This window comes from Eleginops maclovinus, chromosome 5, assembly GCF_036324505.1.
Source record: "Eleginops maclovinus isolate JMC-PN-2008 ecotype Puerto Natales chromosome 5, JC_Emac_rtc_rv5, whole genome shotgun sequence".
NCBI lineage: Eukaryota > Metazoa > Chordata > Actinopteri > Perciformes > Eleginopidae > Eleginops > Eleginops maclovinus.
The window spans coordinates 26,464,676-26,489,675 of NC_086353.1; the positions used below are offsets into that span (position 1 = coordinate 26,464,676).

Here is a 25,000-nt window from a genome sequence, read left to right on the forward strand (position 1 = left end):
ACATATTTTATTTTAAGTATTTTGTCATATTATACTCTATATACAGTAGGTTTTGGGTTTGCTGTATCTATTTTTAATGTAAATATTGCCCCATATATACTCTGATTTCTGATTGTCATCTGCTCATAATGACCGCTGGCCTTAACTGCACATCAACTTATTCATGAGACTTCACTGGCCTCAATGTTTCCATGTGTACGTCAAGGTTCAAGGGTTTTTATTGCCAGATGCGCAGTAGCTACAGTGTAGTAATGGCAATGTAAATATTAGGTTCCGAGCTCCTCCAACAAGGCAGCATATTATAAAAGGAAAAAAGACAAAATAATAAAAATGAAAATAATAAAACTAAAACAAACAAAAAAATAGTGCAAAAAGAAACGGAGTAGTTTGAATTAGAGTAAAATAATGCAGGTATGTTGCTACACCAGTCTATAAGTAGTGCAGATGAAGTATTTACATGTCAGAAAAATAAATAAACACAATAAGCTAAATTATGCATGGAATGTTGAAAGTAACTAATGATATGCAGGATTCTATGTACATGTAAATATAATTAAATATACAATAACAGAATATAAGATTAAAGATTAAAAATTGCACAGTAAAATACAATTAAATACTGTGTGATCTACCAATAAATATTAAGATGCAATCAGATAAAGGTTTTGGGTTATGGAGGCACTTCACAGAGCTCAGGCCTTTAGCGGTCTAATTGCCTGTGGAATGAAACTGTCGCTGAGTCTGGTGACTCGTCGTGCTTCGTGTGATGTCTTTGTTGTTGTTGTTTTTGTGCATGTGGGTCATTTCTGTACTCTGACCAGTTTCCACTAGAATTGGTATTGGCCATGATAAAAAATCTGAACAATGACCATGATAAGTCTGGCAGTGGATGTAGCTTTGAGCGATGTGTTCAGTCAGTAGTGGAGTATTGAAGCTGTGTCCTCAGTGAAGCTGTGTTGTCTCTTCAGGACTCTTCACTGAAGCCAGACATGGAGCATCAGCTGCGTTCAGCCTCCAGCGTGGACGAGCTGATGAGTCTCATCTATCCTTCGTACTGGACCGCTCTGAAGTGCAGATCCAAACTCTCTGCTGCCTCTTCAGCCTCCAGGATCTCCCCCCGAGCTCAGAGCCCACTGAGGCCCCCGGCTGAGGCAGAAGAGCCAACCTTCGCTGCTGCCTACCTCAACCTGGACGTCCTGAAAAGTACGTTTTAACTCTACTTAACACTATTTCTTTCTGATTTGAATAAAATAGCAATTGGGGAATCACAGTGGCACTCTAAAGGAAGTCTTCTTTGAAGTGAACTTTTAGAGGGCCCTTCATTGAATCATCTAAAGACGAGCGGCCTTTGAGAGATTCAACTTGGATATGTTGTCATAAAATGTTTGTTTTTGCATCAGTTTGCGTTAGTAGTCTGTAATTAATCAAATTTGACTTTATGTCTTTTACTGAGTCAACACCACATGTAATTAAGTTTCACAATTAAATGAAACACTGCCAAATTCTCCAAAACAAGACCATTATTATTCAAACATAAAAAAAACCTGTATTTATTTCCCATTGTGCATCATTTTTATCATCCAACTTTGTAGAATGTATTTGATGGAAACTGCACTGTTTTAGTCCCATCCCTACAGTATCATCATCTGAGGCCATGGACAAATTAAGATTATATTTGAGTTACAAACTTGAACTCTTGCTAAATTATTATCAGTTAAATACCTAAACTACTTTGGAAATATTTACAGTTTTCTAGTTAAAGGTGTACTCTAGTTTAGAAATGGTTTTCATGGATTCAGGAAGGTTGAAAAGGTATATTTTTAATTCCGGTAAAACAGATCTGAGCTGACATACCATGCTCTGTTGATCATTTTACATGGCTTATTTCCACGTCAAATCTGGTTAACGATGTTTTCCAGCTGCATTTATAAACAGGTCCCTGACTGGTAACAAATGTTTGTGACAGAAATGAATTAAGCAAATGATTTCACTTAAAAACAACTAATGCCATGATAAATAAATAGCTGAATTAATGTCAGAACTGAGATGAGCCAATAGCTAAGAGGACTGATATTGAGATGGATGGACATCTGAAACACTTATTTCAAGTTGAAAAGTTTGTCACTTGACCCAGTTCTTGTTAGCTTTGGAAGGAGGATGTTTAAGTACAAAACTTGTAACTTCCTTTTGCCAGACGATGGCGCTTAAACAATTTGGAAAAAATGTTCTGGTGCATGGGTGTCTCAAAACGACTCAACAGCGCCACCTACAACACTGCCCCTGTATGTGTGATTGTGCGAAATCTTGAACGTTTATGTAACGCATGGAGATATACCGTAAAACCAACAGGAACTCGGCCATTTTGAATTCTGTTGCGTTTTTGTTGCATTTGAGGGTGCAGTACTTGCCATTTCTCAATTTGTGATCAATAAAATACATTTAATCTTTTCTAATTTCTGGTTTATTGCACACAAAATGTAATCATATTTTCTGTACAGAGTTTGCTAGGAGAGTAAACAACTTTTTTTATTAGGAAGAATCCATTTATCATACTGCCATCAGTTTTGACTGATCATATTGGCTCCAGCAGGGGATTAACAAACAATAAACTGCTTACTTTGGCAGGTCTGTCAGTCAGGAAGTGATGAAATAGTTATGAATCAGTGATGAATGAGTCAGATAATAAAACTCATTTAATCAAAGGTTGGGTTTTTCCTTCTCATCCATGAACAGCAGCTGAGAGTAGTTGGAGGGCGGTGGTGGTGCTGACTCTGTGTGTGTGTGTGTGTGTGTGTGTGTGTGTGTGTGTGTGTGTGTGTGTGTGTGTGTGTGTGTGTGTGTGTGTGTGTGTGTGTGTGTGTGTGTGTGTGTGTGTGTGTGTGTGCAGGTATAGAGTCGGAGTGGAGGAAGACTCAGTGCATGCCCAGGGAAGTGTGTGTCGACGTGGGCAGGGAGTTCGCGGCTCCCACCAACATCTTCTATAAACCACCCTGTGTGTCCGTCTACAGATGTGGAGGGTGCTGCCACTCTGAAGACAAACAGTGCAGAAACATCTCCACTGGTTACCTCAGCAAAACTGTAAGCCCCCTCTAATGCTTTTTCACTCATTTCAATATGTGTGTTCTGTGTTTATGGGATGGTTGAAGATTGGAACACCCATAATTTCACAAGAAAAACACTAATGCATGGCTCATAGATGATGTCATGTGATGACTTTTGTTTTCAGTTTACTCTCATCCCACGTGTGTGTGTGTGTGTGCGTGTGCGTGTGTGTGTGTGTGTGTGTGTGTGTGTGTGTGTGTGTGTGTGTGTGTGTGTGTGTGTGTGTGTGTGTGTGTTTGTGTTTATAGCATGTTTTTTGTCTCAGTCAGGGGCTAATCCTGAGGCTACCCAATTCACTGATTCTTGTGTTCTTCAAAATATGAAACTAACAACAAATTAGTCTGTTTGGAGGCCCGTAGCAGTCCGTAGCGGTCCTGGCGTTCAAATCGGTCGTCCGACCTGGGTATAGGGGCGAAAGACTAATCGAACCATCTAGTAGCTGGTTCCCTCCGAAGTTTCCCTCAGGATAGCTGGCGCTCAGAGTCTCTCAGTTTAATTTTTTTTGTGTCACTGTAAAAACATAAGCAAATTCATTTTAAAGCTGATTTGAGAATTTATTTTAGTTTCAATACGACCTGATTTTTGGAACTGCGAACCCCTGAAAACCTCATTGAATCCTGGCCGTGGAATAGACGGGAAGGTACCTAACTAGTACCTCCCTCCCATTGAAACATTCTCCTAACGATGATAACTTAGCAACAGCCAGACCTGGGGCATCAGACAAGCTTCGATTGTCTTTTTGCCGTCTCTGAGTCATGGCATGATGTGTAGATGTTTATGATGTGTAGCCGTTAACTGAAGGTTAGCTTACAGTCCTAGAATTTTGGCATTCAGACAAGCTCATAGCTGCTTCATATTGACGACACAAAATCAGGCTTGGGGAGTAACAGATTACACGCAACGAGATTACTTAATCAGGATAACAAAAAAAGCTAACTTTATCCGATTACAATTACTTTAAAAAATCTACTGATCTACTACTCTCACTTGAAGTCCTTGGTGATGGTGAAGTAAAGAGAGCAGAAGGAGGGGGCAGATCAGAGCCCTGAGGGGATGCTTCCTGTCAGACAAGAAGTCTACCCGAGGGTGGAGTCGGGCACGTTAAAGGCGAAGCTGAAGTCCATCCTGGTGTAGGTTTGCTGTTGAGCCTATGTTGCTGCAGAAGGAAGTGGAAGGCAATGTTGACAGCATGTTCTACAAACTTGGCTTTGTAGTCCAACTGCAATAGTTCCAGTAAGGGTTGGTGAAGGTTTTACGGTAGAACAGGACGAGGCAGCAGGTTGGTTCGAGTTATTTCTTAGTGAAGTGTTCAAAATGTATTAAAACACTGGATACAGCTAATCCTCAGATCAGCTCATTTATGACTGGAGCTGGTGGGTTGGTTAAGGGGAATGATGTCAGGGCGGAGATCTATCCGAGGTACATCCAGAAACAAGTAGATACACTAGCAAAGAATGGTTGTTGCATCTCTCATTCCCTTGCTGAACATGTACTTTTCCTCTTTAAACTTGGCCTTGTCCACACTCCAAAACGGCTCCTCCCTTTCTAGCGTTGAACCAGGGCGATCAGCGGAGCAATTTTAACTGATTGAAGTGTGCATTCCATACACCTCAATCTCCTCCTTTAAACAAAGGATTAGTTGTTTTATTGTTTTTTCAGGCCCAGCTGCTTTATTCATTTCCCATGTGTGAACTTTATGAACTACCACTGGCATTCTGAGCTGATGATTTATAAAGCTGATTTCAGAGCAGGAAGGATACTGTAGCCACAATTGCATGGCTGCGTGTTTGTAGACCTATGTCTATTTATTGTTTTTATACTTATGTCTGACAATGATTGTCTGTTTAAGACTGTACATGTATACACCTTGTGTAAGCAGCAGAATGGAGGAAGTTAAAGAGAAAAGCGGATGCTTTGATATGCACTGGGATGGCACGTTGAACTATTGATCCAACAATTTATTGACCAATACCAAAACCGGTCAATAAATTTTGCACCGGCTTGAATGTGTTTTGATTATTTTTGTTCAGACATGGACAACTGCTTACATACTCAGCTGCCAAAAAAACAAAACAACCATGGCTTGACAGGACTCTAGCTTAGCACAAAAGTGCCACGAGACCAGCGTGTCCAAATGTGGTTGGCCTTGTGAGTATTGCTGAGCCAAAACCTAGTTAGTACATTCAATCAGATTCAGATGGTGTTGACTGGTTCGTTGGTGTCTGACGAAGCTTTTGTATTGCTATTCTGTCCTTTAGAGAATGAGAAATTCTCATTGGAAAAAAACTTTTAAAAGTTAGTTAAAAACACACTTAAAGTCAGCCTTGATTCACAATTCTTTCCCAAACTCGACAAAGGTGTTTGAAAGGGTCTTTGAACACAGAATGAAGCATGCTTCCCTTAAGTTGAGTTAAGGAAGAAGGAGGCCAGGGTTAAAGCCAAGAGGCTTTTGCCTGGCAGCAGTAACAAGGCTGTGGGTGCTGAGCCTCAGTCTTTGTGAGGTTTCACAACACATTCCTTCACTCCACTGGTTTTCCCTAACTGCTGTTTTTGGCTGCAACATCAGACTACTGGCCACAGTTAGAAGTCCCACATATGCTACTCAGTACGTTATCCAAATGATGGCAGACTAAATAGACAATTTACTATTCCACTGAATTTTAATGATTTTCTGAATGTGATTGTAAATAATTTGTCTGAACATTGATATTTGGAAAGGTGAGGGGTCAAAGTGTTTCTCTAAAGAGCGTTCTGTGGTTAGTTTCATCACCCTGAGGTTTCATTGTGCAGATTTGCTTTGGCAATGCTTTGAGCAGCTGGCAATGGTTGAAAGGGTTCAACACTTAACAGGTAATAGAAGTTTTTCTAAACTATTTAATGTACAACTTGACTTACTGTGAGTATCTTTAGGCATTAATGTCTGTCTGGTTCTCTGCAGAAGGGTTAAGCCCAACACCTGTGCTGTATTTCCACTCTGCAGCATGCCATTTTTCTTCCTGGTTTATTCCGACGTTCCATATTGTGGTTATGGGTTCTGGTTCTGTCATGTTTGGCTGTGTTTAAAGGCCTTACCTTTAATACCTCACATGTGCTAAATTAGATATATTATTCACTGCTTCACCAGTAATGGGGCCCAACAATGGTGACGTCAGCTGGCCTGTCCCCCCTCCCAACGTTCTGTTCCGGAGCAACATATCTTGACAGCTAATTGCCAGATGGCAGATACATTTTCTGTGTTAAGTCATGGTTCATAGACAATGACTCATAATGTTTTCTCTGACCTTCTCACCATTCATTTAGCACCATAAACAGGCCAAACCAAGTTTCATTTCTACACCAAAATGATCTAGCACACTGGCATGACATTAAGAACGCTCACGCTTCTCAGAGGATGACCTCCTCCGTTGTTTTATGAAACCACCTGCAGCCAAAACTTAACACATTATTAAAACTAAACTGGCAGCATACCCATATAAACTCCAAAAGACAAAGCCTCACACGGCACAAAGACCATCAGTCTGATCACAGTGGATAGCAAATGTGGAAAGATGACAGGATTTTCTTAGGGCCATTGGCTCCAAGTGTTACATCAGCAGGGAGGAGTAAATCCCCCACTTTCACAGATTTTCAGCTGTTTTTATTAGATGTTTTATTATTCCATGCCGGCCTTCAGCAAAGCAGCAACATTCTTTTCGTATTCTAATTCATTCCATCTGAGCTTGTGGTTTAACATCTGTGAGTACAGGGTCTGTGGCACTGACAATACATCAGCCCCCGACCACAGAAGGGGAGAAGAGAATAGACTTTGGCCTTTTCTTGAATTTGTTTTCCAACAGCTGTGTGGCAATACAAACCACTTCAGTCAAAGAAATTAAAAAAAACAAATTATACTCAGGCAAATTAAGAGTTGCGTTTAAAGTCTTTTCTGCAGGAGCTCTCCATTCAGCACCACAAATACCCAACAATCTAAAGATCAATGATGGAAAAACTCAAATATTTTCTCACGTCTTTCTTTAATCATTGCATTAATACACTAATTAGCCATCTGTCTTTTTCCTCCTATTTTATCATCATAGCAAGTCTAGTCCATTGTATTATACAAATACACATTCGTGGCAAAATACAGGTGCACAATTACTCTGCGAGTATTAACCACCACAATCAAGATGTTCTGTTGGCATTTAGCATGTTCTATAACTCCTGGTGAAAAACCTGAAATGAAAATAAATAAATAGTGATCGACAGTATATAATTGCTGAAATCAGTCCTGAAGGGGACTCCTTAGTCTTGCTGGGAGACTTCAACGCACACGCGGGCAATGATGGAGACACATGGAGGGGCGTGATTGGGAGGAACGGCCCCCCTGATCTGAACCGGAGTGGTGGTTTGTTACTGGACTTCTGTGCTAGTCATGGATTGGCCATAACAAACACCATGTTCGAACATAAGGATGCTCATAAGTGTACGTGGTACCAGAGCACCCTAGGCAGAAGGTCCATGATCGATTTTGTTATCGTATCATCGGACCTGAGGCTGCATGTTTTGAACACTCGGGTGAAGAGAGGGGCGGAGTTGTCAACTGATCATAATCTGGTGGCGAGTTGGGTCGAGTGGCGGGGGAAGCCTCTGGACAGACCTGGTAAGCCCAAACGTGTAGTGCGGGTGAACTGGGAACGTCTGGAGGAATCCCAAGTCCCGGAGGCCTTCAACTCTCACCTCCAGCGGAGCTTTTCAGGCATCTCTGTGGAGGCTGGGGACATTGAACCAGAGTCGACGGTGTTCAAAGCCTCTATTGCCGAAGCTGCGGCGGGGAGCTGTGGTCTCAAGGTCTTAGGTGCCTCAAGGGGCGGTAACCCTCGAACCTCCTAGTGGACACCGGTGGTCAGGGAAGCTGTCCGACTGAAGAAGGAGGCCTTTCGAGATATGTTATCCCTGGGTACTCCTGACGCAGTTGCAAGGTATCGACAGGACTGAAGGGCAGCAGCCTCAGCAGTGACCGAGGCAAAGCAGCGGGTGTGGGAGAAGTTCGGAGAAGCCATGAAGAAGGACTTTCGGTCGGCACCAAAGTTGTTCTGGAAAACCGTCCGACACCTCAGGAGGGGGAAGCAGGGAACCATCCAAGCTGTGTACAGTAAGGATGGGACACTGTTGACCTCAACTGATAGGGAGTTAGGGCGGTGGAAGGAACACTTTGAGGAACTCCTGAACCCGACTACTCCACCCTCTATGTTAGAGGCGGAGCTGGAGTATGAAGGGGGATCAACTCCAATCTCACGGGGGGAAGTCACTGAGGTAGTTAAACAGCTCCACAGTGGCAAAGCCCCGGGGGTGGATGAGATCCGCCCAGAAATGCTGAAGGCTCTGGGTGTTGAAGGACTATCATGGTTGACACGTCTCATCAACATTGCGTGGAAGTCGGAAACAGTACCGAAGGAGTGGCAGACCGGGGTGGTGGTCCCCCTTTTAAAAAAGGGGGGTCAGAGGGTGTGTGCCAATTACAGAGGCATCACACTACTCAGTCTCCCCGGGAAAGTTTACTCTAAGATGCTGGAAAGGAGGGTCCGGCCGATTGTCGAACCTCAGATTGAAGAGGAACAATGCGGTTTTCGTCCTGGTCGTGGAACGACGGACCAGCTTTTCACTCTCGCAAGGATCCTGGAGGGGGCCTGGGAGTACGCTTATCCGGTCTACATGTGCTTTGTGGATTTGGAGAAGGCGTATGACCGGGTTCCCAGGGAGCTGTGTCCGGGTCCTCGGCAGCACGTCGGACCGATTTTCGGTGAGGGTTGGCCTCCGCCAGGGCTGCACTTTGTCACCAATCCTGTTTGTGATATTCATGGACAGGATTTCAAGGCGTAGTCGTGGGGGAGGGGGTCTGCAGTTCGGTGGGCCAAGGATTGCACCTCTGCTTTTTGCAGATGATGTGGTCCTAATGGCTTCATCGGTCTGTGACCTGCAGCACTCACTGGATCGGTTCACGGCCGAAAGCGGCTGGGATGAGGATCAGCACCTCCAAATCTGAAGCCATGGTTCTCAGCAGGAAACCGATGGACTGTCCACTCCAGGTAGGGAAGGAAACCTTACCCCAAGTGAAGGAGTTCAAGTGTCTCGGGGTCGTGGTCTTGTTCTTGAGTGAGGGAACAATGGAGCGTGAGATGGGCCGGAGAATCGGAGCAGCGGGAGCGGTACTGCAGACGCTTTACAGCACCGTTGTGACAAAAAAAGAGCTGAGCCAGAAGGCAAAGCATCCCCCTCAGGGATAAGGTGAGAAGTTCAGTCATCCGGGAGGGACTCGGAGTAGAACCGCTGCTCCTTCGCGTTGAAAGGAGCCAGTTGAGGTGGTTCGGGCTCCTAGTGAGGATGCCACCTGGGCGCCTCCCTAGGGAGGTGTTCCAGGCACGTCCAGCTGGGAAGAGACCGAGGGGTAGACCTAGGACCAGGTGGAGGTATTATATCTCTTCGCTGGCCTGGGAGCGTCTTGGAATCCCCAGTCAGAGCTGGTTGATGTGGCCAGGGAAAGAGAAGTTTGGGGCTTTCTGCTGGAGCTGTTACCTCCGCGACCCAGACGGAAAAGCGGGAGAAGATGGATGGATGGATGGAGTATATAATTGCCAGACAGAATCAAATGACAGTTGTGAATGTGCCTACCTTAAACATGTATTATCAATGCATTGAATTTCATACATAAAACATCATATATTGTATATAATGCTTTCTTACATTTTTAACTCCCTCTGTGAATCAATCAAAAGAGTCAATCAAGTTATAAACATTTAAACAAGCTTTAGTTTGGCAATCTTTTCTTCTGGTCACTTTAACTCTCCGCTGGAAATACACCAAGGCCTGAAAGGAGACCTAAGTAGTGTGAAGGATTGTGCATGTGCAAACCAAAACATCATTAGAAATGTATTCAGGTGAACCTTTCATCCCTTTGCTGTTCCCTGCAATCTCAAGAGCTCTTTGTGTGTGTGTGTGTGTGTGTGTGTGTGTGTGTGTGTGTGTGTGTGTGTGTGTGTGTGTGTGTGTGTGTGTGTGTGTGTGTGTGTGTGTGTGTGTGTGTGTGTGTGTGTGTGTGTTCTGTAACCATGGAGCGCTCTATACTAGGTCAAAAAGACTGAGGTCAGCCTTAATTATATCCTCATTACGATGAGAGGGAGAGAGAAGTTTAAGCTGTTTGAACAAGAGTCATTGAGACTAATTAGTTTCAATGCATGCCATCCAACTGTGTGATTGAAAGAATGAAGTGGTTCTCAGGGTTTCTGTTCTGTTTTCTAAAGCAGCCTTGTGAAAGTATCTTTATCAGAGCCATGTGAAGACCGAGCCAAGCTCCTTATTACTCTTTTTGTTATTCAAGTGGTAATCCTTCACATTTTCGCTCATTTCTTTCACTTTGAAATGATCATTTCCCCAGTGATTCAGCTTCAAGTTAGACAAGTTGAGGGTTCCCTTTTGAGGCTTGTAAAACGAGTGTATGAGTTGGTGTATACTTATGATGGACCACTCTTGTTGATGGAATTCTTATTGGTGTCTAGGATAGTTGAATGGCCACAGACATATTAAGTTATTTTCAAGTTTGAATGGCACATCCAGCTATCTTGGAGAACGTTCAAGTAGCACATGAAACAATATAATAATCGAAGATCCAAATTAAACTGATATGACGGGAGCTTAAATGGACCTATTCATCAGTAATGTTTTGCCTACACCTGCTCTCTTGTCATCAAGCTGGATAAAACAGGACTGCGAAATTCCAACCATTTCAAGGATAGTTACATTAAAGTGATAACGACCCACAGCTCAAATTTATTTATTATATTCAGAGACAACATGGCCATAGTTTGTCTGATATCCAATAACAGCCTTTAGGGAGAAAATCCAGACACTGTCTTGATCATGGTACAGAACCAAAAACTAAACACAAGAAGGCTCAGCAGTAGCTGTTTTTGATACTATCCTGAGGTGCAACACAGTACCGCAAAAGCTGTTGATTAACCTACTTTATTTTTAAACTTGGGCTCCCAAATCTCAAACCTGAGATATATTGACTCTAGCCCGCTCCACTAACACATCTCAAACAACCGGAAACCCCCTGTTCACCAAGGCAGCCTCAGAACTCTTCAAACAACCAACATGCTGAGAATGTCAAGGTTGAGAGCAGAGCAGGGTGGACCCAAGTGCAGGAAAAAGGATATCTTGGTGAAAATAAATACTTTTAATATAAATCAGTCTTGCAGAACAACGCAGGGTAAGGCAAACCAAAAGTAACTCATCTCTTCAATATACTATATAATGACATACTACAAACAAGGATCCAACAAACATAGAGGGAAAACACAGAGAAAGACAGGAAAAACAGATGTAACACAGGGAGTGAAGACCTTTCAAAAACAAAACAGGAAACAGATAAATTGTCACAGAGAACAGCTTTCCCCAAAGAGCCTTAAACAGGCAGCTTAGGACCAGTTAGTAGGGACATCTTATTACACACTTTAAGGTTTAACTAATTACAACCGACTCAATTAACGGATGAGAAGACAACCTTTAGTCATATGCCCCTGTGCCACTCCCTTGTCAAAACAGACAGAGAGTGCACTGCCAATCCATCTTGCTGCCAGTCTCTTTTTGCACCCTTTCTTCATTTACCTTGTGTTTTTTTTTTGTCTCATTGGCTCTCTCTTCAGCTGTTTGAGATCACTGTGCCGATCACCCAAGGCACCAAGCCAGTGACCATCAGTGTCGCCAACCACACCCAGTGCAGCTGTCTGTCCAAACTGGACGTCTACAAACAGGTCCACAGCATCATCAGGAGAGCCCTGCCTGAGTAAGTACTTACTGCATCATTGTGCACCCCCCCCCCCCCCCCCCCCCCACACACACACACACACACACAACGCACAGAGGTGTTCTTATTTACACAGATTTAAGTGTTTGTTAGATATTGCTTCCTGTGCTGTGTGTGTATACTGGGAGTGTCACTTTAGGAAACCTTTTCATGTTCATATCATCTCCTGATTAAACTTGCAATTGATTATTTGATAACCTTGGCAGATAAATGTGTCACTTCCCTTAATGTCAAAATAGGGTGTTTGCCAGTCAGATGGCAAATGTACGGTGTTGGAGTGGATTACGAGTTAGCTAAGTTGACATGTCAGTGTGGCTTTTCAGACCTTGTAGCTTCTTCAGCCGAATCCAACTGGACTTGCTCCTCCTCTTGTGACTGAGCACTTGGGATGGGAATGAAGCCACCATTCACCATCAAACTCAGCCATTTTTCAGTTTTTTCACAATAACTGTCAATCCTATTGATTGCTGACAACACAGAGATACGTGACACCAATGTCCTTATACTATTGGCTCTCTAGCCCTGGAGGCAACAGCACTGGCGGCAACCACATATCCATGGAGAAATGCTATCAGCCCTTTTTTTTAAACTGTGCCGTTAAACCAGCCACCATGATCTCGGTAAGGATGAGATGTCAGAACTATGGCTGAGGCAGGGCAGACACTGACCAACCAGAGCACACTAGGCTTTTACTTCAAGCAGGCTTACAATGCAGGATATTTTACAGAGAATTATATCAGTTGTTTAGGGAAATATTCTAATATTCCCTCAAGCATATGTTACATTTGTGACTGAAGTTTGAAGACATGAGTTTGAAACATATATATCTTTAATTAATATATCCTCTAGATAGTTTTATACATGATTAGGTGTCATCATTTTCAGGAGAATGAGCAGTATGATGAACGATGGGCAGATCATGGTGCGGATGAAATCCAAGTAGATAGAAATAAATCTGTGTGTGTGTGGGGGGGGGGGGGGGCAGGGGGGGTACAATACTGTAAAGTACTGACCTGTTCAATATGGAATGTGCACTTATATGTACCATTGAACTTCATAATAAATCAAAACCAAGGAAAGACACATAAAGGGTAAAAAATGCAGGTTGTGTGTGTGTGTGTGTGTGTGTGTGTGTGTGTGTGTGTGTGTGTGTGTGTGTGTGTGTGTGTGTGTTTAGTACATATCATTGGAATGTAATATCATAGAAAGCTCCTCTAATGTGATTTATTTTATGTGAATAAGACTGATTTCACATGCATTTACACAACTTTCAAAATTCACTCATTCAACTCATACATTATATTTGGTCCCTAAATATCTACAGTTTCATTCTCCTCACGGACAGTTTTGTGGTTTCGTTTTTTTACTCTGGAACTTGAAGTGGCTCAAATAATCCACTTCACTGACGTTAATAACCCCTGATGCTGTGTGTGTGTGTAAGTGTGAGAGACACACACACACACACACACACACACACACACACACACACACACACACACACACACACACACACACACACACACACACACACACACACACGCACACACACATGCATTTGTACATATTTTCACACTTGTAAGAATATACAGTATATGTCAGCATGAATCACACCTCTGTTTTTAGCTGAAGTGAGAGAAACACAAAAAACTCTCTTTTCCTCCCCAGAATTATTTTTTCTTTCCATGTTTTCCTGTAAGCCCCTCATTCATGAGTATGTCCATTTTTATGTATCAATGCCATGCCGCTCTATACTCAAAGTGAGAGAGTGACTGTATTTTCACCATAAAGATGCTTTTACCAAACGACTGTGGAATGGGAAAACAAACAACAAATATTAATTGTATTACCCAGACCTGTGGCTCAATTTCTCACCACACTTCGGCCGATCCTTCTCATGCCACGTTTAAACTGCATGGGCGACTCTTTTCGACTCAACTCATCTCGACCCATTGGGAAGAGAAACTGGTAACCTGCATGGCGGACATCCTGTAAAACTAAAGGTGGTCGATTAACTGATTCAGTTTGTGGCGCGTTGCTCAATCTTTATGGTCCCTTAACATAGTGACTTCACTAGCTAACATTCGCATTCCAACACATTGTTCATGATAGGCTAAAAGGCGGGACATGTCTTAGTTGACCAATCACAACAGAGCCGACCAGCTAACCAATCAGAGCAGACTGGACTCTGGTTTCAGACAGAGGGTGAAAAGAGGAGCTGCAGCACAGGCAGTATGAGAAAAATAAAGAGCTTTTTGAACATTAAAGCATGGAGACATGTCCCAGGAGAGACAATACATACTGATATACACCTGAATATGTTAATAAGGCCCTTTTAATGTATTTTAGTACACTGGCTGATCAGCTCCCAGGCTCCCCTCTCTCTGCTCTTTCTCCAGATAAACAAAACTCCCCTTCCAAACAATTCCCTCTCACATCTGAGTGCATTGTGGGAGGCAACAAGTTAAGCAGGGAATATAAATTAGATATTCCATTTCACTTAAGGCAATGTCACAAAGACATTTAAGAAGTGGCCCAGCTATGGGGGATATTTAAGCATACTAAGGAGGATGTTAAACCCTCAATGGAGATTGTGGTTGACTCTTGAGTGTTACTGCTTAATGGGCTCCATCATCCGAAAAGCACTCCAAAAAATGCTTCTTTCTACTTAGGTTATGGTGATTGGCTGCTGTGTGTCATCCCCCATGTCCCTGAGACAGGCCAGAAAGATTGTGGCCAACAGGGCCAGCCCTGTTTCAATATTTGCTAAAATCTTTAAAATTATTGGCAATAATGCAATTTCTGACTCTCACATTTGTAATTGTCTCTAGCTATTGGTTGAGGGACTGCACAACATTGGCAAAATGTGTATGATGTGCGACTTTCAAAGCTCTGGAATATTCAGGGTTAACAAACACAACCGGTGAAGATTTTGAATCTTCCTCTCTCTGTCTCTCTGATGAAGGTGTCCAATCGCCAACCGGACGTGTCCTCCTGGTCAGTCTTGGAGCAGCAGGCATTGTCGGTGTTTAGGCGTGACCTCCAGTGTGCACCACTACCCCCCACCTCCACCGCTGCCCCCTCCAAGGCCCTCCCAACAGCATCTTGGTGAGTGTTTGCACACAAGCAGATTTAATATGCTTTTTTTTTACAGAACTTTGTAGAGGAAATTAAGTTTGCTTATTTTTCCTGCATTAGAAAAAAAAAGACAGTAACTGCTGCTGGAAGTGCAACAGTAGGACCAATGGAAGGGAAATGACCCTCCTATGCCAACAATATGCAGCCTGTAGTAATGAGCAGAGGACAAGCAGAGCTATTGGAAGCTGTTTGTGGTCATGCCTCTTTATTTTGTGAACCCTAAATGGCCTTAGTTAATGATGCAGACAGGGAAATAGCATTAACTGTGGAAACAACATGAGGAAATCAGCTACATAGCACAAGTTGCATTCCTTAAATCTAGGTCTCATGGGAATTTTTTTAGCCAGCATTCTCTTTTGAAATGACATATTTACATATGGTAAAGTGTATTTTCATCATCAACTAAAATAGTGGTTGAGGTACATGGTGAGAAAGGGAAAAGTCACTGGACATGTCTTTCTTTCCTAAAAATGGGAGATTTTTGGCCAGAAATTTCACACAATTCAGTAGTTGCAAGGAAAATTCTTGCTCTCCAACAGCTTCCTTATGTCTTTCTGCAGGTCATCTCTGCATTAGGTTTTTTTATATTCAGTTTTTATTCAAATCAGCAACTTGTTCCAGCTTGTGATGTCCGCCATAACCCTTTATCTAGCAGCTCTTTACTCAAAGCAAGTAAGTAATTTCACCAAACTTCTCCACTCGACTAGACCCTTCTTTTGGTTTTCCATTAAGAGAAGCTGTAGATAATACCTGATAACACATACATGTTGTTAGAAAAAAACCTGTTCTGAGGTTCCATGTGAGCTGCACAGACACCAAGCTTGATTGAAACGCTGTAGCTCAGCGATTGGTCAGAGAGAATTGTAACTTAACAAAACAGGACATCCTGCACAACTACATGTTGCCAATGAAAAGATTCAGCCAGGTTTTTGGCCGGACATTTTAACACAATTAAGTATTTCGAAGGAAAATTATGCCTCTCCAACAGCTGCAGTAGGTCTTTATGCAGGTCCTTTATCGAAAGGAAACAACCAACAGTGTAAAATCACCTGGAATGGAGTATTCCCCTGAATTTGTGACTGACACAACCCTTTGACCATCTCCCATTTCACACAATGTGTTTGGGAATTCCACTTGGAACAAGTACAAGCTAACTTCAAATAAGTCAGAAGGTTTAGGGACCGTACAGAAATACTCTGAATGCAGTAAGTCCATTTAATCCTAGGCATTTCAACAAATGAAATAGCTGATCACCACTTTAATAGAATGTTGAGTGGTTAAGTCCACTTTGTTATACCTATGGTCTTCCCGATCCAAAATAAGAGCCATAGTGAATGGGTAACCATTCATCAAAGAGAACACACCCACACATCGACAACATGTTCACTTTGGAAAACATTTTCAGTGTGTATTCGTTGTATATTAACTGCAGTTATTCATGTAAACCAGTATTCTAAGACATTGCTTACAGTGAGTTAAATAAAAGGCTGTGATTATTTATGTTTTTTGTAAGAGCAGAAATTTGACCGGAAACACCAAAGGGGAAAAACGGACACGACAGGAGTGTTAGGTTCAGTATTTTCCAAAACATTGGACTGATCAGTGTGGCTTGTTGCTGCTTGATGACGTGTCCCGAAGGCTTGCAGTGAGCACACACTTACCAAACGCTGAGAGGAACTCACTGTTAGTGGAGCCATCTTTCTCTGTTAGTCTCTGTGACAGGAGAATGTTCATGTGTTCCCCGACCAGTATTTATGGTCGCAATATGTTTGTTCCTCAGTGTGTGTGTGTGTGTGTGTGTGTGTGTGTGTGTGTGTGTGTGTGTGTGTGTGTGTGTGTGTGTGTGTGTGTGTGTGTATGTGTGTGTGTGTGTGTGTGTGTGTGTGTGTGTGTTTGGATATGATAAAACTCTGGACTCTGTGTAAACAGACGGAGAACAGCGGAATGTGGAGACTCCAGAGTAGCAGATTCCACAGCTACTCACTCATACAAACACACACTTATTCTTGGAAAAACACACACTTAGATGGTGTGTATTACAGGGCCATTACAAAGTATCTGAGAGAGACAGCAGGACAAAGTACACTTGCTGCATTGATAAAACAAAGGCAAGCAAAGTGCCGTCTTTATGTCCCTTTGGTAGATAATGCTGAGCCCTCTGCGGGGGCCGTCAGCCAGAGACTTTGACACATTGACCTCTAGAGTTCCCTTATTCTATTAAGGCTACTATAGAATATTCATCAACTGTTGCCCTATTTATTTTGCTGGCCTCCTCCTCTCAGTGTCTTGTCTATAGAAATGTTTACAATTTGTAAAATCACAAAAATAAAAAATCCCAACCTTACTGATACATGCCAACACGTTATCCCCACAGTAAAATAATCATTAATATTTGCCTACGGGGGCACTGCATGTGGGGACCATTAACCAGCTGGAAGAGGGAGGGCTTTAGGTGTGTTGTATTCCGCACCCTAGTGCCCCAGTAGCCCCAGTAGCCCCTAGTTGCCCCAGTGCCCCTAGCTCAAAATTGCATTTTGAGCAAATAATTCAAGCTATGATTTTTAGAAGAAGTCATTATAAGGGAAAAATGGTTACCTCGAGGTAGATAGATCAAAAGAGTTCCTAGCCTTTACACACTAGAGCCTTTTTAATCTTGCGATGAGTTTGCACGTCAGTATCTTTTTTCAAAATGTTCTGAGTGTTTGGCGAATTCGTGTTCCCGGTGTTTCAAGGCTTTGAGACTTCGCCACACATTTCATTGTGCAGGGAAGACGTCCTCAGCTGGAGACAGAGTTCCACTGAAGCTCATTGCATTGATTTAGGTTGTAAATGTCCGTTTTAACACATGCTGCTACGCTGGAGTAGACACAGCTTGCATTTTGACAGCAATAAACTGTGTCTTTGTTATCCATGTTTGTTCATCTGTAAACACACACACCAAGCACACACACACCCAGCAAGTGTGTGTCTGAACATCCCTTTGCCAGACCATCTGTTACTCTCTCCATCAGCTGAAAGATGAGTTTGATTAAAAGAGAACATCTGCATTATCCCTGAGGAAGTTTAAGGAACATCTTAATTTTGAGTTTCATTTATATATAGCTGTGTTTTAAATGGCCAAGATTTATAACAGTGTTTGGATAGAGTATCATTTGTTGTCTTTAGTATAACCGATAACCACATGTGACTAAAGTGTAGCAACTAAACTCCAATTAAGTTTGTTTGCTATGGTGCTATGTTGTCTTGAATGTTGGTTTGGTTATTTGGTTATAATACCAAAAAACCAAGTTGCTAACTTTGGCTCTATATTCCTTAAAATAAAACAGTACCATACGGTCAACAGAGAACATTTGAACCAAATCCCACTTTTATCTTTCAAGTTGCTTTAACCCAATTACTGTACATCAAACATCAGTCATGTAAGACTAACCCCATATGTGTCTCTCTCCCTCTGCAGACATATTCTCAGCAGATGTGTGTGGTCACGATAAGGAGCTGGACGTGGAGACCTGTCAGTGTGTGTGTCGGCGCGGGGATAAATCTCCAGACTGTGGCCCTAACCGACACTTTGACCGCAACACCTGCAAGTGTGTCTGCAGCATCCCGCCTGCTCCCTCCTGCCCGCAGAACCATGTCTTCAACAAGGAGACCTGTCAGTGCACGTGCAGCAAGACGTGTCCCAGGCACCAGCCGCTCAACAAAACCAAGTGCTCCTGCGAATGTAACGAGTCGCCCAACAAGTGCTTCCTCAGAGGACGGAGGTTTCATCAAAACACATGCAGGTAACAGAGGGTTCAGTTTCAGCTGCTGCCACTTTTACCAGGGAGACCACATTGGGACGGAACTGTGGCTGGGACTAGAAGCAGGATTTGGGGTTAGCGAGGTAACTTCAGAGTAACTCTGTGTTTTTAGTCCTAGGACGCTGGCTAACTTTTTACCGGGGTAGATCGAAATGGTAACTCATGCTGACAACTAACCTGCCCCGGGGATCTTATGTTTTTAGATAAGAGATAGCTGAGGGACTGTGACTAAAAGTACCGCCTGCTGACCAATCAGAGCTCTGTGCACAGAGTTTAAAGCTTGAAATCATGGTCCAGGGAAACATAGTTTACTGCCAGATGCAGGAAAGAAGACTGGCAATGAATCGATGAATGTGCAAACATGCACAATAAAATATCACTGCTTATCCACAGAACAACTTAAATATCTGCAACAACATAAGTAACTGGAGCAAAGTAACTCAGAGGATTGCGTTCAGCTGGGGAACTGTAAGTGTAGACACCGACCTAATGCACTTATCATTCATATCTCATCACATCGCATCACATCACATCATATATTCACTTATCTGTGCCAGCTTCTGGAGCCGTTTGTGGCCCTGGACCACACCTGAGACGTGCACTGCCAGACATCATTGCCACTGTATGCTGAAGTGTCATTTTACAGGTTACATACTGTATGTATGCAGTGAGAGGTTTTTAAGGCATAAAACGTTTTATAAAAGCACACATCCAGGGTAGGTGAGGGACAGAAGAACATACAAATAAATAATTTCCACACATTAGATAACGCTTAGTTTAATGAACCACCACTGTATATCAGTTAAACAAGCCTACCGGGTTCAATTATATTTCTATATTTGTTTTTGGGGATGAATTATATCTTGTATTTAAAATAAAAATGCATCTAAACAACACATTATGTTGACGAAACACTCAAATGTAATTAAAGTCAGATTCACTCGTGTAAGAGTTTATTTATTTGTCGTTCTTCCTTTTATTCTTTTTAACCTGGGTTATGTGTTTAATGCATGAATGTTTAAAGTTCAACATATTTCATCCAATATTATAGTTTAATTTCATTCGTAAAGTAGGCTATGACGCTGCGCTGTCAGTGTGCATGTCCAGGTTTTTGATTGGTCAAATGTTGCTAACTCCGCCCCTTCCATGTGAACGTGTTCTCAGCCGGACTGAGAAACTCTGGGTTGATAATGAGCATTTAGTGCGATTTTGTTTGTTAGGGTTAGTTTAGCCAGATAACTCAGAGATATCCAGGGTCTGTTGAAGTGAGTCCAGCTGAAAAGTGGAGTGTTCCATGTTAAGAAGGTTGCACCCGTTTATCCTGCTCAGACCAAGCCCCCAGGAAGTGCTCCGGACATAGCGGAAAATATTCGTAGTGGCTAAACTCTGAGTACTACAACTTCCGTATCAGTCCTTGACGTCACTCGGCTCAGAAAGACTTTTTTCCATTGACTTACAGTGGGAAAGAGACGTCTGTAAATCGTTGGATAACTTTTTTTTAAAAACAAAATAAACTACCCAGTATAAACCGTTTTATAGCCCTTATTAAAACGTTAGGTCCTTAAAGTTGGCCTAAAGCTGAATATGGATTTATTTTCTCTCTCCATTGATTCTACTGAGCTGAGAGCGGGAGATCGGGGGCGGGGCTTAAGGGGAAACTCAATTGCGCATGCTCCATGCTCTTGAAAGCCAGGCATGATGGGTCATTTGTGACGTTTTGCTCTCGAGAATCTCAGGATATTTTGTCTTCATGCGCCAATGAGCAGCTCTCATAGGAATGAACGAGGCACCGCCTCCAACGCTGTATCCAGTTCTTATTATACATCCATGGGCTAGATGGCCATGGCAGCTTAAACCTGACTTTACATGAGGCTATACTCATAACATTGTCATCACTTTGGATTAGGCTTTTTAATGCTGAAGACCGGTTTTGACAAAGTCAGCTTTACACCTCCAGATATATTGTAGCTATTCGAAGTTAGATTTTGTACGATCGAAGAATCAAATGACTCACCAAACAACCTCTTTTATGAGAATGCAAGAGCCTGAGAAAAAAGCCTGTATTAACAATTACAAGATAACAACATTTATGGTACCCCTTCTCTCTGGTAGGCCTATGCTTTTGTCAACAATATATTGTTGGGCAATGTTTATACAAAACATGTCTGAAGTGTTTTACTCAAAATACCAAACAGATCCCCCATTGTAGCATGCCTCATCCCCCTCTACTTCAGCCCTGTGCCTGAAGTGCTGATTCTGTGACTGTAGCTTTAAATGAACTAGCTGCTGCTGGACACGCCCCTTTGGAGCTTCATGATCTCTCCTCTGAAGAGTTTTCTACTGGGAGAAACTCAGCTAAACGCTGCTGTGATTAAACACCTGATGTTCCAAAGCACATCCAGCATTATTTCTGAAACACTTCTCAGAGTTTACCACTAGAACAGAGACATTATATGTATTATATATACAACAACTCTAGTCCCTCCTGCAGACATCCTGCTGAACACACAGAGGCTGACCGTCTAAATATTGCAGACGATAGGTTGGGACGTGTCACGTGGGCGGGACGTTTCCAGGAGTTCAATGTAAAGCCAGTCCACATTTCGATCATTACGTCATATCGGCAGCAAATCTGGATCAGCTCGTTTGTACCCCCGTTTTTAGAGATGTGTGTAAGGAGGAAAAGAGAGAGGGTTGTATTTTCTGACACTTTGTGAGTCTCCTTACACACAGGGGACACATATTTATGGATAAAAGACATCAAAAAGTGCATTTTGCATAACGGGGGACCTTAAAGTAATAATAACATGTGCTCTACTTTTTAGGAAATGTCTTCTGCTTTCTTAGTAATCTAGTCTACATTGATATGTAGGGTTAGGGTCATATCGCCATTTCTTATGTGGCATATTTGGCGTGTAAATCTTTGTTCAAGTTGTCATCACTTCAATGGTGGTCCAGCTAGTGAAAATGCATTCTTGTAGATCATAGCGAGGCATTCTGAAGCTAAGGTCCCTGTTAAATTTCAGTGGTCAATTGGTTGCATCATCCTTAGAGTATAGTCATCCCATTACACACACACACACACACACACACACACACACACACACACACACACACACACACACACACACACACACACACACACACACACACACACACACACACACACACACACACACACACACACACACACACACACACACAATGCTTGTAGCTGTGTTATCCAGAGGAAAACACTGGTAGGTAGGCATTGCACTGAACCGGGTGTGTAATACAAGACCTCAGTGTGCTAATGACTTCTCCTAGCTGTCACTTAACCATTTCCTCTCCCCACACAGAAGGAAACACACACACACACACACACACACACACACACACACACACACACACACACACACACACACACACACACACACACACACACACACACACACACACACACACACACACCCACATCCATCCCATCCAGTCTTGCCCCTTTGTGACCTTGTTGGAGAGTGATTTATGAGTATAACACAGCCGTAGGAATCTAGTGTCTGGGAGTGTTTGAAAGAGAGTGTGTGTGTCTATTTAAACTCCTCTGTGTATTTCATCATGGGCTCGTAGATCTCTTTAAGTAACCATGACTAAATATTCCGTGACACCCCGTGCAGCCAGAAAGCAGTGGCAATTCCACGTCAGTCCTAGAATCCTTGTGGTATTGATGAAGTGAGTAAGTGCTCTGTAAGAAAGAGCTCCCCCGCTCCATCCACTTCTTCATGTGGTCTCTGGAATTCCATAAATCCCCTCCTGGAGTAATCATTTGATGGAAGGCCTTGACTATGGGCATGATTGACCAGATGAGAGCTTTTCAAGGCCATTTCTAATGTTTTTGGACTAGATGTTATTGGGTCGCCAATTCTCATTCTCATTCGAACTTACCTAATTTTAATGTTATCCCTGTTAGCTTCACAATTCTCTCAACAGCGAGTGAAATGCTCTGCTTCATGCTGCCGAAGAACAACAACTGCATTTAGAAGTAAAAGTGTAAAACAGTTCGACATCCTGTTTGGGTGAGGCTTCGGGTGTTTCAGACATGGGCTGTAAATCACGTAGTTCTGAAGGCATTTGTTTGTGCTGCTATGAAATCTAAACCTTAGTCTTAACCTTTGACCTTTAGAACACACAGGAGAGCATTTAGCGTTTGTCCGTTCTGAAATCCTGCAGTTCCCTGGGAAACAGAGAATCATAGAAGTAGACTATACTCGACTAAATTATTGAATTAATTTAGAAACATTTTCATTCACAGAAGGAAGGAATTACCTTTGATTTAGGTTCAAGTTGACTACTTTCTAATTAACGAACCATTGCAATTGATTTTTCTACAATTACTGTGCAATCAGGCCAAGGCCACACTGTGTTAGATGATGGATTTTTCAATCAAAGAGAGTAAAGCGAACTTAGTATTGATCGATGGGTCTTTAATTAATTCAGGCGGTTTAGACCAAACAGTATCCCAGCACACTTTTGCAAAGAGGTTTTAACAGGCCTACATTTTCTAATTTGAAAATATGATCAGACTGAAAACACAATATGGTAATTTAAATTGTGACCGTATCAGCACACTTTGCATTGACATTCCACGTCAATATAATGAACAGTAGGGGTGGGAATCACCAGGGTCCCCAAGATACGTTACTAACACCATACTTAAGCCACGATACGATAGTATTGCGATTCTACGATGTGCTGAGTATTGCGATACGATATATTGCAATATGGCGCATCCCTGACTCCATCTTTGTTTTGACTAACTTCCTGACAATCCCACTGACTTCCCTCATGGCCATGACCGCACAAGAGAAAGCTCAGCACCATCTAGTGGATTGAAAAAGCAATTCTTACCAAAAACTTGGTTGGATTTGCAATATGAATAGTTTATAGAATGAAATATCGATACTTGGTGTCTGTGTATCGATACGATATCGCTACTCAAAATATCGCCATATTATACTATTGATTGTTTCCCCCACCCCTACTGAACAGCTAGGTCAGAACTCTTCAGATTATGCCGCAAAATATATTGAACTTCAACCTTTCAATTGTCTGGCAACTTGCCTCTCTGTGTCCGCTGGCTCGTGCCATCTTGAGGTATACATGTTTTAAGGCGAAAAAAATCAACTAAAGGATGAATAGGACGAATATCCAAGACATTTGGAATTAGGATTATTTGTATTAGTTTTGGTGAGTTATCATTTGGTCAAAATTGAATTTCTCAAATACTTTTACAGGTTTTAGATTATACACCAATAGCCTTTCCAGTGACATTGTCAAGCAAACTTAGAAATATCTTAATCAAATCAAAACTGGTTGATACTAGAGTTATGAATTCAATAGAACAAAGTTAGACCATGTCATGCTTGAGGAAAGGGTCCAATCCTGCCAAACCAATATTTTTCATAGTTGCTTTTTAATACCTGACCTGCTCCAGACATCCCAGCTAAATCCCATTCATTCTTTTTCGTTGCAGTTGTCTCAGGCCTCCATGCGAGGTGAGGAGGCGAAGGTGTGAACCGGGCTTCTCTTTCAGTGAGGAAGTGTGTCGCTGCGTACCGTCCCACTGGAGGCGCCTGGAGTGACGGGCTGCTAACGTGCTAACGGGATGCTAATGAGCATATCACAGACTCAACAAAAACAGAATTCATCACCGATCCTGCTGCTGGTCATGAGTATCCCCGTCAGCTGTGATGGCAGCTAAGCGTGCGGACCCTGATGAAGGTGGGAAACGTTGGTGACTGGAGAGCAGATCTGGGGAGCTCTGGGGATCTGATGCACTGCCTCGACGTATGAGGATGTTTTAAAGGAGGAGCGGCTGAGCGGGGCCCAGAGAAGGAAAGGACTGAAACACTCGACACTTAAAATACTGTTTAAATTTTTTTATATATATATTTGGAGGTTTTCTATTAATTATTTCTCAATATTCTTGTGTCAGATATTGATTATATAATTTATTGAACGTTATTTTTCAGCCTTTGTTTATTGCAATTTTAATCTTTTTCCATGAAAATACACTGTGATCAATATTTTTGTATCATGTACAGTAAATATATATAAATGTGTAAAATAAAGTATAATGGCTGTT

General features: G+C 42.3%; 1 protein-coding gene across 1 annotated transcript in view; it reads left to right on the forward strand.

The window, feature by feature from the left end:
* Nucleotides 1-25,000, forward strand: part of vegfc (vascular endothelial growth factor c) — a 50,964-nt gene that overhangs the window by 25,651 nt on the left and 313 nt on the right. The window contains exons 2-7 of the mRNA XM_063884237.1: nucleotides 969-1,203; nucleotides 2,888-3,078; nucleotides 11,784-11,923; nucleotides 14,907-15,049; nucleotides 18,537-18,861; nucleotides 24,389-25,000. The exon at nucleotides 24,389-25,000 is cut by the window's right edge and continues 313 nt beyond it. Coding sequence (XP_063740307.1) covers nucleotides 969-1,203; nucleotides 2,888-3,078; nucleotides 11,784-11,923; nucleotides 14,907-15,049; nucleotides 18,537-18,861; nucleotides 24,389-24,497 — 1,143 coding nt within the window. The 3' untranslated portion in view covers nucleotides 24,498-25,000. The remainder of the gene's footprint in view (nucleotides 1-968; nucleotides 1,204-2,887; nucleotides 3,079-11,783; nucleotides 11,924-14,906; nucleotides 15,050-18,536; nucleotides 18,862-24,388) is intronic.